Below are 21322 nucleotides of genomic sequence, written 5' to 3' on the forward strand. Positions count from 1 at the left end.
CGCTGCAAGACCCGGTCGCAAAAGGTATTATTAGTTTTATAGGCCTCGATAATATAGTTCTAATAGATTTAAAATTACTGTTTCATCTCGCAACCATTCGCAGCCCCAGGGTTTTATAGAGCAAACAATTAAAGGTATGTACCTTATTTTTACGTTAAATGGGCCATATATATAACCCTATATATCAAATTATCTATAACGAATAGCTCAGTTTGGGCTTTTTATATCCCGCAGTATTTTTCTCGGCACTTGAGGGCACTGATCCAGCGCTATGTCAACGTTCTAAACCGGCGCGTTCCACATGAAACCCACTAGAAAGCCGATTTAAATGGGCATTTATTTACAGCAATTGAACACTAAATTCCTTCCATTTGGCCTATAAATTAATGTAAATTAGATATAAAAATCATGTTATATTGTGAATTATTTGTGAATAATCTTTGGACACTTAGGCTATTTAAAAATGTTAATCTTTCCTTAAGAAATGGGCTTTTGATTATCCAAGATCACAGCTTTTTTGTAATGTCCATTGAAAATCAATAGGGAACAAGATGCTAATTTCCGAGTATGAAAATGGCCATAACTTTTTTAATACTTGAGATATGAAAGTCAATTTGGTGTCAAATTAAACTTATTGTTATGCTTTATCTGATGGGATAAATTGCAGACTTGATTTTTAAAATCTCAAAATTTTGTAACATTGCTACTCTATGAGGTCAATAAGCTATCATTGACCACAATTACAACAATTTGATTATTTTGTGATTATTACCGATACAAGCTTATTCATTTGATTACATGGAGTTAAATTCAGTATTTGAATCATATGTCCAGATCATAAGAGGGCGACACGGTGGCGCAGTGGTAGAGTTGCTGCCTTACATAATCGATCCCGATTATGGGCGCTGTCTGCACGGGGTTTGTATGTTCTGCGGGAGTTTTTTCCGAGATCTTCTGTTTCCTCCCACAGTCCAAAGACGTACAGGTTTGTAGGTTAATTGTCTTGGTATAAATGCAAATTGTCCCAAGTGTGTGGAGGATAGTGTTAAAATGCGGGGATTTGCTGGTCGGCGCGGGCTTGGATCGGCTGAGGGGCCTGTTTCTGCGCAGTATCTCTAAACTGAACTGAACTAAATCAACCGGCAGTCTTCTGAATGTTAGTCGAGTAACTAAATATCTCATTGCTACAGGTAATCTTGAAATGTAAGAGGAGAGAACATTCTGGGATATCCAATGAAAATATTCAAAGAAGCAAATGGATCAAGTTAAAAGATGATATAGGGTGGTGGTTGAAGTTTATGGTCTAAAGTCGATGCTCTCAAGCTGTGTGCAACTATTTCACAGAATATTAATAAAAATATTTAGCTTTGGAACTTTCCCTTCCCCTCGAACATGTTGTCATAATGTTTTCAGTGATGTACGACTGCCCTCTCTCTCCACAAAAGAATAGCAAGCAGCAGTGAAGTAAATTGATAACTTTATTTACCTTTAAAAATGATAAGTAAGCAAACAAAATCCTGTGCCACAAAACTCTCCAGTGTGTGAAACTTGGCACCACACCTAATATTGCAGATTCTTTTAAAAAGGGCAGAATACTTGGCCTCACTATGTACCAAATACATTTTTTTTTACAGGAACTAAAATGATCTGTTTTTCCCCACAGTTTCTTGAATATATGTCTGAGAAATAACAAATAAACATAGGAAAGTTGTAAAAAATATCAGTAGTGTGTTACTTTGTCCATGGCATACATTTACAAGCAGAGCACTTTAGTGATATCACATTTGGGACCAGACCAATCATATATGTATGCTTATGGGGCTTTGGTTAGGGTAAATATACAGTGGAAAGTCATAGCTATAGAAATATTGTAAATTTAAAATGCCCTTAAATAAGAAAATTCCATCAAAATTATTGAGGAGTGACAACTTAAGAAGTGGATTTATGAGCTTCCCTTAACATTAGGAGACTGTTGTTGTACCTTCTCTTGTCAATGTGGGGAGGTGACTCAAATACAATGGCTCCACAAACATGCACTGTGACTTGCAATGGTCTTTAAGGTACTTACAGATGAGCAGAAATGTCCATTAAACACTGTGCCTTCCATAATGAAGAGTTCCAAGTATAAAAGTTTTATATCACATTATGTATTGATTGCACACTAACATTTCTATAAAACATTTACCAGTCACATTATTGCACGAGCTCACTAATATGCATTATATATTTGTTCAGTTACTCATACAATCATTAAAAAGTCACTTTTTTTTAAAAACAAGTATATAATGTTTAATTTGAATTAACAAGTTAATAATAAAGTTTGTGCAAAACAAGCAGGACTCTATAATTAAGTGGCATCATTTTTGCTGTCGTTTTACAATACAGACTGAGGGATTTGCTCAGAAGTGTGTCTCCTTCTCCGTGATGGTGGGAATGCGTTCATCGTCTTTAAGCTTACCATCACAGTCATTCATTGTGTTGCTCAATGTGTCCACATTCAATATCCCCATCCCTTTTCTTCGCAGCTCTGCACTGGGCGTGGTAAGTTTTTTAATTCTCTGAAAGAATTCAAAATAGTTACATGAATGTGAGCCGATGAACCTGTTCAGTTTCTCTTTTCTTTTTAAGGTAAAAAATACCCTGGTCCCTAGCAATGAGGACACATAGAGGCGGCACAGTGGGCTCAACAAGATAGCTTTAATGAAACACTTTAGCGTGCAAGGCAGTGAATTTATACCAGAATACGGTAGACTTAGAAGAAAATGTAGTCTGCAGAAACAGTTTAGAAGGAGAAGCACTGAGAACTATTAAAAATAAATCAGCATCCCTTCAATCCATTTCATTACCGTGGCAAACTTCATTGACATTGTAGCAGCAGCGGTAAATAAGATTACAGGTACAGATTCAGGGATCACTATCAACTATTCAGATTCAGATTCAACTTTATTGTCATTGTCAATGTACAGTACAGAGACAACGAAATGCATGCTGACAGCTGTACTGAAACAGGCCACTACTGTTGAAGCAGACTGCTACTATGGACACAGTCTGTTGTATTTATCGTTATCAAGTGAGACACACTGACACCTAAGGAACATTGATGAGTTAAGAGTCACACAATCATGTGGGAGCAAGCTGGCCCTTTGGCCCATCGAGCCTGTACTGATGATCAAGCAACCATTTGCACTAATGCTCCACTTATCTTAATTTATGCTGCCCCTTCCTCAGGGCCTACTCCTCGGGCAAATGACAGTGGCCAATTGACCTACAAGAACCTGCACGGATTTGGGATGTTGGTGTAAATTATACAATTATTAGGAATATTAATAAAGTGAATAGCCACAGTGTTTTCCACAGAGTGTGTATGGGGGACGGGAGTAATCTAAAACTAAAGAGCACAGGTTTAAGGTGGGAGGGGAAAGGTTTAAAAGGGACCTGAGTGCCAATATATAGAACGAGCTGCCAGAGGTAATGGTCAAGGTGGGTACAACTATGACGCTTCAAATATTAAGATATGTACATGGCTAGGAAAATTTTGGAAGTGTATGGGCCAGGCACAGACAAGTGGGACAAGCTCATTAAGCAACTTAGCATGGCAGAGTTGGGCCGAAGGGCCTATTTCCATTCTGTTTAACTCCACCACCCTTTAATTGGAGGATAAGATTCCACGCGTGAGACTGCTGTGGAAGATGAGAGTCCATGGTATCAAAGGGCAGATACCAGCATGGATTGCAGGTTGGCTGGGCGGCAGAAGACAAAGGGTGTCAACAAAGGGGGACTTTTCCTGGTTGTCTGCCAGTGACTAGCGGAGTTCCGCAGGGATCAGTGTTGTGACCGCTACTCTTCACGTTGTATATTAACGATTTGGATGGGGGGATTGAAGGCTTTGTGGCCAGGTTTGCGGATTTATATGAAAATAGGTGGCGGGGCAGGTAGTGTCGAGAAAGCAGGGACTCTGCAGAAGGACTTGGACAGATTGGGGCAGTGGGCAGAGAAGTGGCAGATGGAATGTAGTGTAGCAAAGTGTGGAGTCATGTATTTTGGTAGTAGGAATAAAGACATCAACTATTTTCTGCATTTGTCGGCACTGTGCCTGTACTCTCAGTAGTTTAGAAGAATGAGAGGGGACTTCATTGAAACATACTAAATAATGAAAGGCTTAGGTAGAGTGCATGTGGAGAGAATGTTTCCATTAGTGAGTTTTTATTAGAGAGTCTAGGATTAGAGGTCATAGCCTCAGAATTAAAGGACGTTCCTTTACGAAGGAGATGAGGAATTTATTTTGTCAGAGGGTGGTGAAACAGTGGAATTCTGTGCCACAGAAGGCTGTGGAGGCCAAGTCAGTGGATATTTTAAAGGCAGAGATAGATAGATTCTTGATAAGTACGGGTGTTGGGGGTTATGTAGCAATGTTACAAAATTTTGAGATTTTAAAAATCAAGTCTGCAATTTATCCCATCAGATAAAGCATAACAATAAGTTTAATTTGACACCAAATTCACTTTCATATCTCAAGTATTAAAAAAGTTATGTCCATTTTCATACTCGGAAAATTAGCATCTTGTTCCCTATTGATTTTCAATGGACATTACAAAAAAGCTGTGATCTTGGATAGTCAAAAGCCCATTTCTTAAGGAAAGATGAACATTTTTAAATAGCCTAAGTGTCCAAAGATTATTCACAAATAATTCACAATATAACATGATTTTTATATCTAATTTACATTAATTTATAGGCCAAAATGGAAGGAATTTAGTGTTCAATTGCTGTAAATAAATGCCCATTTAAATCGGCTTTCTAGTGGGTTCATGTGAACGCGCTGGTTTAGAACGTTCACATCGCGCTGGATTAGTGCCCTCAAATGCCGAGAAAAATACTGCGGGATATAAAAAGCCCAAAATGAACTACTCGCTATAGATAACTTGATATACAGGGTTATATATATGCCCCATTTAATGTAAAAATAAGGTACATACCTTTAATTGTTTGCTTTATAAAACCCTGGGGCTGCGAGAGGTTGCGGAATGAGAGAGTAATTTTAAAACTATTATAACTATATTATCGAGGCCTATAAAACTAATAATACCGTTTGCGACCGGGTCTTGCAGCGATTTTTCGTTAATGATTTACTAGGCTGAACATCTGCGATTAGAACAGCCTAGTAAAAATCGCGTTTTAAACCCGCCCCCTCCAAACAGCGCCAAAATCGCCGACATGGCTGTGGGCAGATTCCCAATGACGATTCAGGTAGGTTTTGTAACATACCTAGGTTATGGGGAGAAGAATGGGGTTAGGAGGAAGAGATTGATCAGCCATGATTGAATGGCAGAGTAGACTTGATGGGCTGAATGGCCTAATTCTGCTCCTATTATGACATGAAACCCATGGGGAGAAAGTGCAAACTCTGACACTGAACGCTGGAGCTGTGTCCGAAGGATAAGGAAATTGCTGCTGAATCAATGATACAGAGGTATAGAATGTGTCTGTTGGTGAAGAATAGTCAATAGCAGATAAGGCAAGTCATGAATGGAACAGGCATCACTGAGACAGGCCATGAAGGAATGAATTAAGCTGGGACAGTCGTCTCCTGTCAACCATTCTCACTGAAATGGTCATGGTCAAATCTGATGAGCTCTCAAATACTCACTATTAATAATTCTTGTATCCAAACTATAAAAGATATGAGATATCTCTGAAGATAGACACAAAATGCTGGTAGTTAAAAATGCTGGAGAAACTCAGCGGGTGATGCAGTATCTATGGAGCGAAGGAGTAGGTGGTGTTTCGGGTTGAGACCCTTCTTCAGACGGAAGAATTTTTCCAGCATTTTTGTCTACCATCGATTTTTCCAGCATCTGCAGTTCTTTCTTAGACACAAAATGCTGGTGTAACTCAGCGGGACAGCCAGCATTGCTGGAGAGCAGGAATGGGTAACGTTTTGGGTCGAGACCCTTCTTCAGACTGTCAGTCTGCTGAAGGGTCTCAACCCAAAACGTTACCCATTCCTTCGCTTCAGAGATGCTGCCTGCCCCGCTGAGTTAATCCAGCATTTTGTGTCTCTCTTTGGTTTAAACCAGCATCTGCAGTTCTTTCCTACAGTTAACTTCTCGCTAATGCTTGTATTGATATTAAGTAAGCACACCTTACATCTGCAATTCTCGTCTCCCTGTGCCTTTAATCCACGGCATAGGCTCATTTGTAGAAGTTATAATAAACGTTTGGAATAAATAAGTTTTATTTTAATACTAATTTGGAGCAGCCATTGCAAAAAGGCAAGAGGGAAGATGGTAAATTTACATTGAATAAAATAAAATAAATCAAAGCAGCAAATTATGGGAATACTGGGCGGGTCAAGCAGTGTCTGTGGAGAGAGAAACAGTTGACGTTTCAGGCCTAGAATACTTTATCAGAAGTGGGAGAGAGCGAAAACCAGTTAAGCCCCTGTCCCACTTTCCCGAGATACCACGAATTCTCCCGAGTTTTCCCCTTGATTCAAACTCAGAGAATTAAGGTAATAGTCAGCCGTAGGTACTCGGGGCTATTTTTTGGACTGGTGGACATTTTTCATCATGCTGAAAAAACGTCCCGACTTACCTGATGCCCTGAGTACCTACGGTTGGCATTACGAGCTGCTGAGAAATATCTATGGACTCCTACGGACTCACTACGGACATTCTCCGAGTTTGAATCAAGGGGAAAACTCGGAAGAATTCGTGAGTAACTCGGGAAAGTGGGACAGGGCCTTGGTTTCTCTTAGTGTGAGAGAATGTGAGCAAGGGCTGGACAGACAAAGGGAATAACTCTGATAGGATGAGTCCAGTTGAAATAATATGACAATTATGTAGCAGTTAAGTTCAGATGAAACATCTTTGTGCAATTGTGCAATGCGTGCTGCAAAATTGTGGGATTTGCTAAGCAAGAAAAAAGGAACTAAAATGATGAGAGGCAGAAATTACCCGTGTCTGTTTCAAACCTACATTTATCTTCCTATTTCTGTTAGTCTATGGTTCCTTCTCAGCCTCCTGACTAAACCTTCTAAAACAACACCAAGTTTTTGCACGAAAAATCTAAACACAATTTTTCTTATCAAAATGTACAAGCTTCAGGCACAAGGCAAGATTCACAAAGTCGATAACTATCTTGTGTACTGGTTGAGCCCAAAGCAGGGACAAGGAAACAGGGTCAGAAATCCCAAAACATCCAGATGGATGCTTCAGAAGATAGGCACAAAATGCTGGAGTAACTCAGCGGGACAGGTCGCAACTCTGGAGAGAAGGAATAGGTGACGTTTCGGGTCGAGACCCTTCTTCAGACTGTTTATTCAGCCTGGTGCAACAGATGCCATTTTAGCAAGGGGCAGACCTCCAGATGAAACCAAGTGAACTTTGCACACTTTCTGTATGGAAACTGTGCCATCTATGAGTTGCAAACAGGTGTGGGTTTGGGGGTAAGCTAGGGGGCTCGTCAGCAGTTGAAGGCCAATTGGGGCTGGAGTCTAAGCCAGGAAAAGAGTGGGAATGAGGGAATGTTCAGATACCGCAATTGGGTCTAAGGAATGGGATGGTGATGAGAGGGTTGATGATAAAGCCACCACAGAGGGCTTTGGGGGAATCACTGGGTTAGCAGGATTACAGGTGCCCATTGACATACTTAGGGAGGGGTTGGAGGTGAGGTGAGAAAGAGGTCAATAGTTCAGAAAGTAGAGGCCTGTCACGGGGAGAATGTACAAACTCTGTACAGACAGCACCCATAGTTAGGATCAAACCTGGTTTCTGGCGCTGTAAGGTGGGCACTACCGCTGCGTCACCGTGCCACCCTAATGTGAGATCAACGGTTGGAAAGGTGAAGGAGATGGGGGGGGGGGGGGGGGGGGGGGGGGGGGGGGGGGGGGGTGGGGCAGGGTGTAAGTGTGATAAATACAGGGTTTATCTGACACAAGCCCTAATCAAGTATTGGCAAGGTCTAATTGACCTGCAATGGAGTCATAGAGTGATACAGTGTGGAAACAGGCCCTTCGACCTAACTTGCCCACACCAGCTAAAACGTCCCAGCTACACTCGTCCCACCTGCCCACATACCTCCAAAACTGTCCTTTCCACGTACCTGTCCAACTGTTTCTTAAACGTTTGTATAGTCCCAGCCTCAACTACCTCCTCTGGTAACTCGTTCCATACACCCACCACCCTTTGAGTGAAAAAGTTACCTCTCAGATTCCTATTAAATCTTTTCCCCTTCTCCTTGATCCTATGCCCTCTGGTCCTCGATTTCCCTACTCTGGGCAAGTGATTTTGTACACCTCTATACGATCACCCCTCATCATCCTGGCAACATCCTCGTAAAGGAGCAATGCGTGGGGAGTTATGTCATCCCATGTGCCATGAAATGAAACTCACCTCAGGGTCACAATGAGGACTCATATCGAGAAGTACTGGGACAAATTCCAGAGCAAAATGACACTGATAGGCTGCACATAGTCATTGTCATTTTTCACGCAAAGGGCAGCTCGGTGGTACAGCCTTAGAGCTACTGCCTTACAGTGTCAGAGACCCAGGTTCAATCCTGACTATGTGTGCTTGTCTGTATGGAGTCCACACATTTTCCTCATGACCTGTGTAGGTTTTCTCAGAGATCGTCGGTTTCCTCCCACATGTACAGGTTTGTAGGTTAATTGGTTTGATATGAATGAAAGATTATCCCTGGTGTGTGAAGGGTAATGATAATGTGCGAGGATCGCTGGTCGATGCGGCCATGGTGGGGCCGAAGGGCCTATATCCACGCTGTATCTCTAAACGAAACTAAACTAAACAAAACATTTTAATTGTATAATGGTGAAAAAAATGACTTGTGATTGAATTTCAAAGCTGGAGTCCTGCAGAGAAAAAAACATGGCAGAAAACAAGTGACATCATTGAAATCTATGCTTACCTCTGAAAAGGTACCCTCAGCGTTCCATATTTTGATGATAAAACCCAGAGGTATGCAGATCATGGATGACAGAGCCAAGGCCCAGCCTAGTGCGTAACCCCAGTCTGGGTAAACGTATATGTTGTTATACTTCAGGGGTTTATACCTCACAATAAAGAAAACGAAAATTGCCTGCAAGAAAAAGAATTTAGTGACATTCAGGTTCATTATTTCAGATATTCCTATATAGTTAAGTATGAGTGTTGATAGAAACAAATTGCTGGAGCAATTCAGCCGGTGGAGCAACCCAGCGGGACCGGCAGCACCTTTGGAGAGAAGGAATAGGTGACGTTCGGGTCGAGATCCTTCTTTAGACCCGAAACATCACCCATTCACTCTCTCCGAGAGATGCTGCCTGTCCCGCTGAGTTACTCCAGCATGCTGTGTCTATCTTCAGTTTAAACCAGCATCTGCAGTTCCTTCCTACACATTATGAGTGAGATTCATGAATGAATAAATGATACTTTATTAACACTTGTGACATGTCACAGTGAGATTCTTTGTTTTACATACACAAGGTATACAAAGAGTTGCCACATAAAGGGCGACAACAATGTTACAAAGTATTTAATTTAGTCCTCAATGGTCCCCCTTTGTTCTTGGTGCATCCCCCCACCCACCCTCCACGCCGGGTTCCACTTTGTTCTCTCCAATTTAAAGAACTTCAATTGGTTCCCAAATGTTACACTTAAGGTGCAATTATTTCATACCATTTACTCCTGCCTCAGGAAAGCAGCCAACATTATCAAGGACCACTCACACCTTGGTCATCCCCTCTTCTCAGCTCTCCCATCGGGCAGAAGATACAAACGCAGGTCCCCACAGATTGAAGAACTGCTTCTACCTCACCTTTATCATACTGATGAACAGGCATCCCATATGTCAGGGATGTATTCCCGATCTTCCAGTCAACCTGGTTACACCCCTTGCATGAACCATATAACCATATAACAATTACAGCACGGAAACAGGCCATCTCGACCCTTCTAGTCCGTGCCGAACACATAATCTCCCCTAGTCCCATATACCTGCGCTCAGACCATAACCCTCCATTCCCTTCCCATCCATATAACTATCCAATTTATTTTAAAATGATAAACGAACCTGCCTCCACCACCTTCACTGGAAGCTCATTCCACACAGCCACCACTCTCTGAGTAAAAAAGTGCCCCCTCATGTTACCCCTAAACTTCAGTCCCTTAATTCTCAAGTCATGTCCCCTTGTTTGAATCTTCCCTACTCTCAGTGGGGAAAAGCTTTTCCACGTCAACTCTGTCTATCCCTCTCATCATTTTAAAGACCTCTATCAAGTCCCCCCTTAACCTTCTGCGCTCCAAAGAATAAAGCCCTAACTTGTTCAACCTTTCTCTGTAACTTAGTTGCTGAAACCCAGGCAACATTCTAGTAAATCTCCTCTGTACTCTCTCTATTTTGTTGACATCCTTCCTATAATTAGGCGACCAAAATTGTACACCATCTCCAGAATTGGCCTCACCAATGCCTTGTACAATTTTAACATTACATCCCAACTTCTATACTCAATGCTCTGATTTATAAAGGCCAGCACACCAAAAGCTTTCTTTACCACCCTATCTACATGAGATTCCACTTTCAGGGAACTGTGCACAGTTATTCCCAGATCCCTCCGTTCACCTACATTCTTCAATTCCCTACCATTTACCATGTATGTCCTATTTTGATTTGTCCTGCCAAGATGTAGCACCTCACACTTATCAGCATTAAACTCCATTTGCCATCTTTCAGCCCACTCTTCCAACTGGCATAAATCTCTCTGTAGACTTTGAAACTCTACTTCATTACCCGCAACCCCACTTATCTTAGTATCATCTGCATACTTACTAATCCAATTTACCACACCATCATCCAGATCATTGATGTACATGACAAACAACAGTGGACCCAACACAGATCCCTGTGGCACCCCACTCGTCACTGGCCTCCAACCTGACAAACAATCATCCACCATTACTCTCTGGCATCTCCCATTCAGCCACTGTTGAATCCATCTTGCTACTCCACCATTAATACCCAACCATTGAACCTTCTTAACCAACCTTCCATGAGGAACCTTGTCAAAGGCCTTACTGAAGTCCATATACACAACATCCACTGCTTTACCCTCATCAATTTCCCGAGTAACATCTTCAAAAAATTCAAGAAGATTAGTTAAACATGACCTTCCAGGCACAAATCCATGTTGACTGTTCCTAATCAGACCCTGTTTATCCAGATGCTTATATATATTATCTCTAAGTATTCTTTCCATTAATTTGCCCACCACTGACGTCAAACTAACAGGTCTATAATTGCTAGGTTTACTCTTAGACCCCTTTTTAACAATGGAACAACATGCGCAGTACGCCAATCCTCCGGCACTATTCCCGTTTCTAATGACATTTGAAATATTTCTGCCATAGCCCCTGCTATTTCTACACTAACTTCCCTCAATGCCCTAGGGAATATCCTGTCCGGACCTGGAGACTTATCCACTTTTATATTTCTCAAAAGTGTCAGTACTTCCTCTTCTTTGATCCTCATAGTTTCCATAGCTACTCTACTTGTTTCCCTTACCTCACATAATTCAATATCCTTCTCCTTGGTGAATACCGAAGAAAAGAAACTGTTCAATATCTCCCCCATCTCTTTTGGCTCTGCAGATAGTTGTCCACTCTGACTCTCTAATGGACCAATTTTATCCCTCGTTATCCTTTTGCTATTAATGTAGCGGTAGAAACCCTTCAGATTTACTTTTACCTTACTTGCCAAAGCAACCTCATATCTTCTTTTAGCTTTTCTAATTTCTTTCTTAAGATTCTTTTTACATTCTTTATACTCCTCAAGCACCTCATTTACTCCATGCTGCCTATAATTATTGTAGATCTCCCTCTTTTTCCGAACCAAGTGTCCAATTTCCCTTGAAAACCATGGCTCTTTACAATTTTTACGATTTCCTTTCAACCGAACAGGGACATAAAGATTCTGTACTCTTAAAATTTCACCTTTAAATGTACTCCATTTCTCTTCCACATCTTTCCCATTAAACAAACTGTCCCAATTTACTCCTTTTAAATCCTTTCGCATCTCCTCAAAGTTAGCCTTTCTCCAATCAAAAATCTCAACCCTAGGTCCAGTTTTGTCCCTCTCCATAATTATATTGAAGGGTTCTTCATGAATTGAATGAGTTTTTATCGGCACTCTCTTTGTAGCTGTACCACTTTATTCTGCACTCTATTTATTTTCTCCTGTGCACTACCTGTTGTATTTGTGCATTATATAATTGTATTCAAGAAAGGTTTGATCGACCAGTACACCTCACAAATTAAAGATGTCCACTTTATCTCGGTACGCACGACAATAATAAATATTAATGTTCAACAGTCTTGAATACGTAACAGTGTTAAGGGCCCGTCCTGTGGCGACTGCCGGCCTCATTGACTGACGTATCGAAAAAATACGCGGCATGATGACGTATGATGCGGCTGGACGCGGCGTGATGATGTATTGACACGCGGTGTTTTTTCAAGTATCGCAACATTTTTCTTGGCGCCGCTGGATTTTGAAATGTTCAAAATCTTTTGGCGACCCTGATATGAAGCCGGCAAAATCGCCAAGTGGGACAGGGCCTTTATTCTGGCCTTAACCCGACTGTATAATGCATGAATGTTGGGTTCCATTGGAAACATGATTACACAATGCAGCAGGACTCTTATCTAGTACCATGCAACGTTTATGATGCTGAAATATTGATTAGAGTAAATTGAGAAAAAAGGTTGTTCAAAATGGGTTCTTCATGAATTGGCATGTCACCAACACATTCTGGTACCTAAATTTCAAGCCTTCGTTGGACCTTTGCTGGCTCTGAGATGCAATTTGTACTTAGTATTGTTTTATTTAATCTGCGCAAAAGCCCTTATCCTAAACCCCTCATGTATAGTACAATGCAACGGGATGACACAAAATACAAAGTACTTCATTGTATCTCAATGCTCTTCACAATTTATTATTTATTTAGCGAATGCAAAGTCCTTTAGCCAAGCAGTTGCCTCTTGATTTGCTGTATGAAGGGTGACAAGTCCTCCTTTGAGTCTTTGTTGAGGGCATGCTTCAATGATGTGTTGCATTGTTTGCTGCTCTCCACAAGCACACCGTGGGGTTGGACTGCTGACCCATTTGTGAAGGCTGGCCAAGCAGGGGCCATGTCCAGTCCTGAATCTATTGGGACGTCCTTGGACTCCCATTCCTTTTTCCAAGCTGATTGGATGGTGAAATCAGCTGGTGGTGGGTTCTTCCAAATTGGTCGTCTAGATGGAAGTCGAGCAGTGGGTGGGTTGAAGATGTCCATATGAATTGGCAGGTGAGGGGAGTTTTTGGTCTTTTGGAGCATCCTTTGAGTGAGGACTACTCGCCGGATGTGTGGAGGGGCTATGATGGATAGGACAGGGGGCCAGGGGAGTGGTGTTGAGCGGATTGTTCCTGTGATGATCCTCATTGTTGAGTTCAATTGGGTGTCCACATGGTGTGTGTGGGATGACCTGGACCAAACAGGGGCACAATATTCGGCTGAAGAAAATGCAAGGGCTAGTGCTGAAATGCGCAGTGTGGGGGCTGCTGCCCCCCACTTTGAGCCAGCAAGCTTACTGAGGAGATTGTTTCTGGACTTCACCTTAGCTGCTGCTCTTTTGAGATGTTCCTTGAAGGATAGGGTCCTGTCAAGGGTCACTCCGAGGTAGGTTGGAGTGGGGGCATACTTCAGTTTGGTCCTGCTCAGATAGATGTTTGGTTCTCTTGTGGCTTCTGCATTATGGAGGTGGAACACACTGGAGACCGTTTTTTCTGGGCTTGGTTTTAGGCGCCAGGTTTTGCAGTACTTGTCCAGTTTAGCAAGGTCTTCATTGAGCACCTGTTCCCATGTACCAAAATCTGGTGCTTGGAAGGCCAAACAGATGTCATCTGCATAGATGAATTTGCGGGATTTGGTGGTGGGTAGGTCATTTGTGTAAAGGTTGAACAGGGTTGGGGCTAAGACTGACCCTTGCGGGAGCCCATTTATCACAATTATCAACCAATATCGATATCAGTGACTTTATTCTACTCATTAGATTTTACCTAACCTGACGGGAGTTCTTCAACACTTTCTGTTGTTTTTTTGCAGATTTCCACAGTATTTTGCTTTGGCACTAGTTGTCAGAGTTTGCCTTTCTTAATAAAAATCAAAAGATAGACACAAAGTGCTGGAGCTACTCAGCGGGCCAGGCACATCTGGTTAGGAAAGGAATAGGTGACATTTCGGGTTGGAACCCTTCTTCGAACTGAAACGTCACTTGGTCCTTTCCTTCATGTGTGATGCCTGACCCGCTGAGTTGCTCCACTACTTTGTGTCTATCTTTGGTTTCCACCAGCACCTGCAGTTCCTTTCTACAAATTAATAAAAAATAAATCAGAGGAAATGCTTCAGTATTAAAAAAAAATAACAATTCATATTTGGTGAAGTAAAGAATAAGTACAAAATTCTAAAACCTAGAAACCTACACGATTTAAAAAAAGGAATATCAGAGGACATAAAAATCCCTTTGGCGCAGGTGTCTAAAGAATAGAATCTAAAAAACAAAGATGGTGCAGAAATGACTACAAATAGTTGATAAAAGTCCTCTGATCGTTTGCCATTTTCCTTAATTTTGAAGGAAATTTGATTAATATTTTTCTTAATCAAGTGATGAAGTAATTATTAAAAGACAGAGAAAGAGATGAAGAACTTACTGTGCATATACCAGGGGTGATGATCAACCAGCACCATTTAATCAGAAAGAACGGTCTATACCCGATCATGTCTTCTATGTTATCATAAAAACGGTTACTTCCTGTGGACATTAGAGAGATTGGAATAATATCAATTATTTCAATTTGCATAAAATAATATCAAATGATCAAATTGCCTGATTTGCTGTTATTGCAATATTTTCCTGCAATCATTAACTGGCCTAAAAGAGTAAAATACTCGGTTGGTAAATACTCTTGCATTTTAAGAAAACAAAATTATTTAATAACCAGTCAATATTTTGGAGAGCATGATATATGATTAGGACACAATTGATATTTTTATTGTTATGATTCTAATTAATCTTATTCATTTTCTTTCTGAACAATCTTGCTCATCTGTGTGAACATGTTGCGATATACACCTGGAGGACCAAGGACAACGAAAAGGAGAGGAATTAAATATTCGGTATCATCCTCTTGAAATCCACTCTTATCTCATCTGCACAGCCTTGCTGGACAGAGGTGATTTACTGTGGTATCCATCGCTCCCCTAAGCTACCCAGAGAGACTGGCTGAGGAAAATAGACAACAGTAAGGCTGTGGACAGGCTCTGTGACTAGAATCATCAGCCCTTTGTTTCTAGGCAAATGCTAGCTTCCCCGGAGAAGAGAGCTATAATTTCACAAAGCAATTTAAAAAGAAATCAGTGATTTGGAGTTAGGCAAATCTCAGATCCTCGTTTCAAAAGACAGTTTTGTTTTCTTTCTTCACCCAGGTGTATCTTAAAAGGTGAGAAAAATGTAGTTTGGTTAGCAACAGCGCCACCTATAGCCCTCTAGCATGGATATCTCCCTCTGGGCTTGTGAACATCCATGTATTTGAGTAAAGGCTCTGAACACGGTTATTGGATCACCACGTGTGTTTATATCACAAGAATGACACAATCTGCTGGAGTAACACAGTGGGCCAGATATCATCTCTGGAGAACAGGTTAATTATCTAAAATTGGAGCATTCAATGTTCGTACTGTTAGGTTGTAGGCTACCCAAGGGGTGTTGTTCCTCCAGTTTGTGTGTGGCCTCATTCTGGAAATAGAGGAGGCCCAGGACAGAAAGGCCAGTATGGGAATAGTTAGCAACTGGGAGATCTGATAGGCCGTGGTGGATCCGGTGCAAGCGTTCAGCGAAACGGCCGGCTAGTCTAAGCCTATTCTTGCCGATGTAAAGGATGCCGTGTTGGGAACATCGGATGCGGTGGATGAGGTAGGAGAAGGTGCGCGTGAACCACTGCCTCAGCTGGAAGGACTGCTGGGGTCGCTGGATGGACGTGAGGGATGAGGTATTGGGGCAGGTGTTATATGTTGCAGGTGAAAGTTCCTGGGAAGGGGGTGGATTGGGTGGGAAGAGATGAGTGAAACAAGGATTTTAGTTGAGTTTAGCGATACAGCGTAGAAACCAGCCATTCTGTCCACCGACTCTGAGCCGACCATCGATCCCCTGTACCCTATCCTACACACAAGGGACAATTTACAGCAGCCAATTCACTTGCATGTCCTTGGGATGTGGGAGGAAGTGGCAGCACCCAGAGAAAACCCACAAGGTCACAGGGGGAATGAACAACCTCTGTACAGACAGCAACCCACGGTCAGGATTGAACCCTGGTCTCTGGTGCTGGGAGGCAGCAACTCCACCGTTGTGCCACTGTGCCGCCCTTGTGGAGTTGCCGAGGGGGGCAGTCTATGCGAAAGGTGGAGAGGGGCGGGGATGGGATGACGTGACTGGTGGTGGGATCACGTTAAATGTGGCAGAAACTTTGGAGAGTGATGTGTTAGATGCGGAGACTGGTGAGAACCAGGGGAACTACATCCTTGTTCTGTCTGGGGAGAAAGAATAAGGGCAGAACTACAGTAAATAGAAGAGATGTAGGTAAGGGACCTATCTATGACATTGGGACGGGGGGAGAGGCCTTGTTTTTGGTCCTGCTGGGGGTCCCCAGCCACCTCCTCACCTGGCAAACCAGGTGGGAGAGATGGTTTAGTCGCCGACTATCCGACGATAGAGCAGGGAGCACGGGATTACATATTCCCCCCGACCTGACCTGAACATAATGGGGTTAATGGGGTAGAATGGGGTTAGGAGGGAGAGATCGATCAGCCCTGGTTGAATAACATAGACCTGATGGGCCAAATGGCCTAATTCTGCTCCTATCACTTATGACATGATCCTCCAACTGGAGCTAGAGCTGCAATGGTCAGGGGTGATGGTATCCACGCCTAGTCCAGTTCCACTCATCTCATCTTCCTCCATAATCTAGACACTCTTCTGATTTATAAGCAGTAAGTGGTATACGTGCATCTCTCTTTTACCAGCCCACCATTCTCATTGCTATCCTCCTAACAACCCCTTCCCGCACCAGCCTCATTCCTTTGTCTTGCTGACTATAAAATAATTGGTCTCATACGACAAAAAGGGAAAGAAGACAATGATGTTAAAAACCTACAGTGGATTTTACTTGATCATCTATTTTTTCTCCTTTAGTCTTTCTGGGTATATTAAAGTAGGTACGTAGACATATTTAATATTCTTTACGCATACATATTACTGGATGTGACACCGTAAGTCAGCTTTGAATACTAATCATTACTGATAGTGTGATGTTTGATGGTATCCACTATATTATTATCTAAATGGTGGCCGATTGGGAAAGGGGGAGATGCAGCGAGACCTGCGTGTCATGGTACACCAGTCATTGAAGGTAGGCATGCAGGTGCAGCAGGCAGTAAAGAAAGCGAATGGTATGTTAGCTTTCATTGCAAAAGGATTTGAGTATAGGAGCAGGGAGGTTCTACTGCAGTTGTACAGGGTCTTGGTGAGACCACACCTGGAGTATTGCGTACAGTTTTGGTCTCCAAATCTGAGGAAGGACATTATTGCCATAGAGGGAGTGCAGAGACGGTTCATCAGACTGATTCCTGGGATGTCAGGACTGTCTTATGAAGAAAGACTGGATAGACTTGGTTTATACTCTCTAGAATTTAGGAGATTGAGAGGGGATCTTATAGAAACTTACAAAATTCTTAAGGGGTTGGACAGGCTAGATGCAGGAAGATTGTTCCCGATGTTAGGGAAGTCCAGGACAAGGGGTCACAGCTTAAGGATAAGGGGGAAATCCTTTAAAACCGAGATGAGAAGAACTTTTTTCACACAGAGAGTGTGTGAATCTCTGGAACTCTCTGCCACAGAGGGTAGTTGAGGCAAGTTCATTGGCTATATTTAAGAGGGAGTTAGATGTGGCCCTTGTGGCTAAGGGGATCAGGGGGTATGGAGAGAAGGCAGGTACGGGATACTGAGTTGGATGATCAGCCATGATCATATTGAATGGCGGTGCAGGCTCGAAGGGCCGAATGGCCTACTCCTGCACCTAATTTCTATGTTTCTATGTTTGGTGGACTGTGTGGGGTGGGAGGACCCGCTGCTCCTCCCGTGCAGCAGGTGGCACTGCACAGGACAAAGGCAGATGTCTTGTATATAGTTTATCCTGTCTGTGTGTGTGCGTGTGAGATACGAAAGATAGTATAGTTCTACTTGTGCAACAGTAATGGTACTAATCCACTCTCTCTGCCACCTACAACTGAGGCATTGTGGGAACACTTCTGTTTTATAGCGTCAAGGAAATATTGGCACCCTGAATTCTGTGATGTCTTTATTATTTATTTTATTCTGATTATATGTTTATATTTCCTGTTAACCTATGTAAGGTGTCCTTGAGATGTCTGAAAGGCGCCCAATAAATAAAATTTATTATTATTATTATTATTATTCCACTGAACATAACACAGAATAATTTTCAACAAATCTTTGATAAAACCATGAGAATTAAATATTGACAGCACAAAAGGGAGCCATTTGGCCCATTGTCTTCATGCCAATCTTTAAAAAAAGAGCGTAGATGTAGATAATATACGATTAACAATGGGGGAGCCGGCGTGCGGGGACCGCCATGAGGGACTGTGGTAGAACAAAGGGGGACCCGGTGTGGGGGGGTGGAGGGGGCACTCTAGTTTTAGAATCCTTTGCCCAGGGGATAAGTCTGCATTTGTTTGTTTATTTGTTTGTTCGGTCGTTCCCGTGAAGGCGTTGTGCACATGGCAGTAGCCAACAGTCGCTTGTCTTTTCCTTTTTGTTTTCAATGTTAATTTACTTTTAATTGAATTTTAATTTCAAGTTTTTGTGTGCCTTGTCGTGTGTTGTGACTGTCGGCAGACCAACTTCCCTCCGGGGATGAATAAAGCTGTATCTTACCTTTGTATTGTATTATAAGCGTACAACTGATTTAACTGTACAACTCCTCCCCCTTCTGTCGTGGGGTAGACTGACACCCCTCGACCCCCCCCTCCCCAATCTTTGCACATCCCCAATCCTTTCCACTCGTCACTTTAATTTCCTGTTTCATGTGTCTTGTGTTTTATGACTGTTGGCAGATCCATTTCCCTCCTGGGATAAATAAAGTTCTATCGTATCGTATTGTAGCCATGTCCCGAACATTTCATAAAGTTTGGCAAAGGGGGGCATGTCATTGAGATGTTTATGTTGTATTTAGTTGCTGACTCTCCTGCTTCCAGTTATGGGACATCTGACATCCCAACATCAAATATTATTCTTCCATCAATCTATAAGCATATATCCATTGAATGAGATACAAACATCTACATTTATCTCATTCTACTTTCGCACTCAGCAATCCACAAATAAAGACTAACTTTGTCAGTAAATATAGAAGAAGCTATGAATAACATACCATAGGCCCAGCCTATACAAATGCACTCGAAAAAAGCCACAAACAGGAGACACATGCCACTCGAAGCATAAGCATCGAACAGCTGGAAAATATACATTCCTCCCTTCAAATACAAAGAAAATTGGTTAGGCACTTCATTTTTCATCACATAATGTTCACATAATGTTTGCAAATACATTTACAAAATAGATTCAAACGCTTGAGTAACTCAGCTGGACAGGCAGCATCTCTGGAGTGAAAGAATGGGTGGCGCTTCGGGTCGAGACCCTTCTTCAGACCTAAAACGTCACCCATTCCTTCTCTCCAGAGATGCTGCCTGTCCCGCTGAGTTACTCCAGCTTTTTGTGCCTATCTTCGATTTAAAGCAGCATCTGCAGTTTCTCCCTACACTTTACAAAATAGAGTATCTTCCTGGGCATAAATGTAACCCATAAATCACTGCACTCGGCATTCGAGGGAAGGTTTACAGACTAAAATAAGATTCTTCTCATTTTACAGGGAGGAGCTGGTGCAGTAGAGTTAGTCAGAGGGTAGTTAATCTGTGGAACTCATTGTCACAGAGGGCTGTGGAGGCCAAGTCAGTGGATATTTTTAAGGCAGAGATAAGACAAATTCTTGATTAGAACGGGTATCAAGAGTTATGGGGAGAAGGCAAGAAAGTGGGATAAGGAGGCACTGGTCAGCCATGATGGAATGTCGGAGTAAACTCGAAGGGCCGAATGGCCTAATTCTACTCCTATAACTTGTGAAATTGTGAAGTTGAATTTTAAATTGGGCAAGATAAGGTCGTTGAGATCAGTTTTGATTAATTGAATATGTTTCCAGAAAATATGCACTCCAAAGAAAAACATTAATACAACTTACCTCAAACGTCATGGCTGGATCGCCAACCATTCCCCTTAAGGCCTACCTATTAGGTTGAAGTTCCACCTGCTGGAGATGTGCATTGTGCTCACATCCCAGAGGAGTGCTGAAGGTCATAAGTGATAGGAGCAGAATTAGGCCATTCGGCCCATCAAGTCTGCTCCGCCATTCAATCATGGCTGATCTATCGCTCTCTCCTAACCCCATTCACCTGACCTCTCCCCATAATCCCTGACACCCGTACTAATCAAGAATCTATCTATCTCTGCCTTAAAAATATCCATTGACTTGGCCTCCACAAACATCTGTGGCAATGAATTCCACACCCTCTGACTAAAGAAATTCCTCATCTCCTTCCTAAAGGAAAGCCTTTTGATTATTTAAGTTACTGTAGGGTCCTGTGTATGCCATTGGTCTCTATTGTGCATTCATTAACAAAGATGTTGCTGGTTTCAGGCAGAAGAACTGTGTCTATTTCCTCGACACTACCAGGAAGATGTTAACTGTAACAGGTAGGTAAGTATATTTTGGTCCCGGTCCACCAGGCAGTGGAGGGGGCCAAATGTTCCTCTTAGTTCTATCCCGTACACACCAAGAAAAAAACTGGGCACTAACAGCAACTTGTATTTCTACAGTGCTTTTAATATGATCTAATGTTTAGAGCTGTTTCACAGGAGCATTTTACCAAGTAAAATCTTTCACCAAACACAGCAGGAGAGGGTAGGGCAGATGGTGAAGAGCTTCGTCAAAGAAGATGAGTATAAGGAGTGCATCAACATACGCCAGAGAGGTGGAGTAGTTCAAGGAGGAAATTCCAGAGTTGTGATCTTTGATAGCTGAAAGCATAGCCGTCAACACTTCTAGCTTGATGGTGACAATTAGGCATAGATTATCAGACAGATGAATATGTATCGAAGTT

The 21322-nt window shown here is 42.2% G+C and overlaps 1 protein-coding gene across 1 annotated transcript in view; it reads right to left on the bottom strand.

The window, feature by feature from the left end:
- Window positions 1–1460: 1460 nt before the first annotated feature.
- Window positions 1461–21322, bottom strand: part of slc6a11b (solute carrier family 6 member 11b) — a 187162-nt gene continuing 167300 nt past the window's right edge. The window contains exons 12-15 of the mRNA XM_055648238.1: window positions 19540–19642; window positions 14743–14843; window positions 8926–9096; window positions 1461–2558 (exon numbers count right to left, since the gene is read on the bottom strand). Of these exons, the coding sequence (XP_055504213.1) occupies window positions 2400–2558; window positions 8926–9096; window positions 14743–14843; window positions 19540–19642 (534 nt within the window). The 3' untranslated portion in view covers window positions 1461–2399. The remainder of the gene's footprint in view (window positions 2559–8925; window positions 9097–14742; window positions 14844–19539; window positions 19643–21322) is intronic.

This window comes from Leucoraja erinacea, chromosome 16 (assembly GCF_028641065.1).
Source record: "Leucoraja erinacea ecotype New England chromosome 16, Leri_hhj_1, whole genome shotgun sequence".
Classification (NCBI taxonomy): domain Eukaryota; kingdom Metazoa; phylum Chordata; class Chondrichthyes; order Rajiformes; family Rajidae; genus Leucoraja; species Leucoraja erinaceus.